General features: G+C 56.8%; 1 protein-coding gene across 1 annotated transcript in view; it reads right to left on the bottom strand.

Annotated features, from left to right (window-relative positions):
• Positions 1-2,500, bottom strand: part of LOC122249377 (uncharacterized) — a 42,085-nt gene that overhangs the window by 1,268 nt on the left and 38,317 nt on the right. The window contains exon 2 of the mRNA XM_043010175.2: positions 1-2,500. This exon is cut by the window's left edge and continues 1,268 nt beyond it; it is cut by the window's right edge and continues 563 nt beyond it. Within this exon, the coding sequence (XP_042866109.2) occupies positions 946-2,500 (1,555 nt within the window). The 3' untranslated portion in view covers positions 1-945.

Genomic DNA, 2,500 nt, shown 5'->3' with positions numbered 1-2,500 from the left:
TTTTTTTTTCTTTTCCTAGAATCTTCTTGAAGTTAGAAAAGAGTAGGATCTCTCTTTTTTTTTGTTTTTGTTTTTTTGGAAGACTGTCTTGTGTGTCTATGGTGTTACGGCTCAGCTCAGCACAGTGACGTCACCTGGTTGGGAGTGGCCCCCTGCGTGTGACGAGAGTAACGTAACGAGAGCTTGATATGCAAAGTTCATGAGGGAGTAGAAAGAGCGGGAGGCATCACATAAAAACAGAATGATTATATAGGTTCTTTCACACATAAAATCTTTACATTTTCTGGATCTGTATAGATACACCAAAGTCTTGGAGAATTCATATTTTCTATTTGTCTGTCATCTTTTTTTTCAAAATAGTCTGAGCCATTCTTTCATTCTTCTTTCTCTCTCTCTCAATATCATGAGGTCTCTTTCTTCTCCTATTGTTTCACTTTGCAAAGTCCACACTACACATCTCCATAAAGGGACGCACAATATCTCAATAAATGCCTTCGAAACGTCACGTGACTGACGCCATACCCTCAGCCACCGATCAGTGTGAAAGCGCTAGGCAATTCGCACTCTCATAGCACTACACAGTTCGCACTCTCTTTCCTGTCACAGCCGTACAACCAGTTTTAGATACACGTCCATACAAAATATATACTGTACATGTATTAAGTGCTTGTTTGTTTGTGTTCATACATGTGTATTTGTGTGTGTTTGTGTGTGTGTGTGTGTGTGTGTGTGTGTGTGTGTGTGTGTGTGTGTGTGTGTGTGTGTGTGTGTGTGTGTGTGTGTGTGTGTGTGTGTGTGTGTGTGTGTGTGTGTGTGTGTGTGTGTGTGGGTGTGTGTGTCATCTGCCAGCTCGACCGTTCCCGTGGCCACATCTCCTTAAGACTGAAATAATTTGTCAGAAAAAAAGAGAACAGAACGCAGGCTCCTCTATGATCGGCCTCTCTACTAGAGCGTCGGACTCTCGGCTCGCCCCTCCGCCTCTTGGACGACGTTGGGGATTGGGGACTGGCTGGGGGTGTGGCCGTTGTGGTTGCTGTTCTGAGTGGGCGCCGGAGCATTGCTCTGGTTGTGGTTGGCTGCTGGAGTGGTGCTGCTGACTGCGGGCGAATGGTTGACGACTGGCGAGTGGTTTAGTGCGGGCGAGTTGCTGAGAGTGCCTTTCCGGATCTGGCCCGGCTCGAGCACCTCCTGAGATCCGGCGATGTCGGTCATTTCGTCGATCGTGGCGATGGTGGCGTCGTTGGCGGCCTTGGCGGGGGTCTTGGTGGCCGGACCGTTGTTGTTCTTGCTGTCCTTCGCCTTCATCAGCTTCTCCTTCTTCTCGTTGTCGTCTTCGTAGGTGTAGTAGTAGGCGGAGTGCCGGTTGTACAGGACGACAGCCACTACGATGAGGGCGAGGAGCAGCACCACGACGACGCACCCGACCACGATCACGAGGTACAGCTCCTCCTCTATCAAGCGCTGGAGGGACCATCCGCCCTCGGCGTCCTCCTGCCGACTCAACTCTCCGCGAGGGAACTCTGGCTCGTCGGTGACCACGCTGTAGGAGGGCTCGACCCACGTGGGCCAGACGGCAGCCGCGGGCGGCGTGGTGAACGGACACGGCGGCAGGTCTCCCGGCGGCAGAAGGGCGAGCTGCAGGCCGGCCACGCTTCGAGGGCTGACGCACTTGAGGCAGGTCCACACCCTCGGCTCGTCACAGCCGGACTCTTGGTCGGGGGCGTCCTGCAGCCAGCGGAGCAGAGGTCCCACGTGGCACTGGTCACACTGCCAAGGGTTGCCCTCCAGCCGAAGCGTCCGCAGCTCGGACGCAGCCGTGATGGACTCGACCAGCTGCTCCTCCAGCCCGCGGAAGCTGTTGAGGGAAAGGTCGAGGGTGTACAGGTGCGGCGCGTTGTACAGCACTTCGGTGGAAAGCGTCGTCAGGTAGTTGGCCGAGAGGTTGAGGTGGTGGAGGTGGCGCGAATGGCGCAGCAGCTCCGCCGGGAGCTTCGTGTGGCCCATGTCGCCCAGGCCCAGGTAGCGCAGCTGGCGCGCGTTGGGCAGCACGCTCATCAGCTGATCCACGTGCAGGGAGTTACCCGAGAGCTTAATCTCGTGCAGCTGGTCGAGGATGTCCTCGAGGGCGCCGGGCTCGAGGTGCGAGATCCGGTTGTAGGACAGGTCGAGGTGCTTGATGGAGCTGTTGGTGAAGGAGTCGACCTCGAGGCGGCTGATGCGGTTGTGCGCCAGGTGGAGGTTGACGAGCGGCGAGCCGGAGATGGCGCCGCGCTCCACGAAGGACAGGTGGTTGCCGTCCAGCTGGAGGCTGACCAGGTTGGGCAGGGCCGCGGACGCGACGCCGATGGGGACCTGCGTCAGGCGGTTGTTGCGCAGGTCCAGCTCGCGCAGCTGCGACAGCGACTGGAGCAGGGTGCTGCTGATGGACATGAGGCTGCAGCCAGCGCAGGACAGCTGGCGCAGGTCGGGCACGTCGGTGAACCTCTCGGGCTGCAGGTCC

Source organism: Penaeus japonicus, unplaced genomic scaffold (genome assembly GCF_977035675.1).
Source record: "Penaeus japonicus unplaced genomic scaffold, GWHDUDI00000001_assembly GWHDUDI00000016, whole genome shotgun sequence".
Classification (NCBI taxonomy): domain Eukaryota; kingdom Metazoa; phylum Arthropoda; class Malacostraca; order Decapoda; family Penaeidae; genus Penaeus; species Penaeus japonicus.
This window is presented reverse-complemented; position numbering and strand designations above follow the sequence as displayed.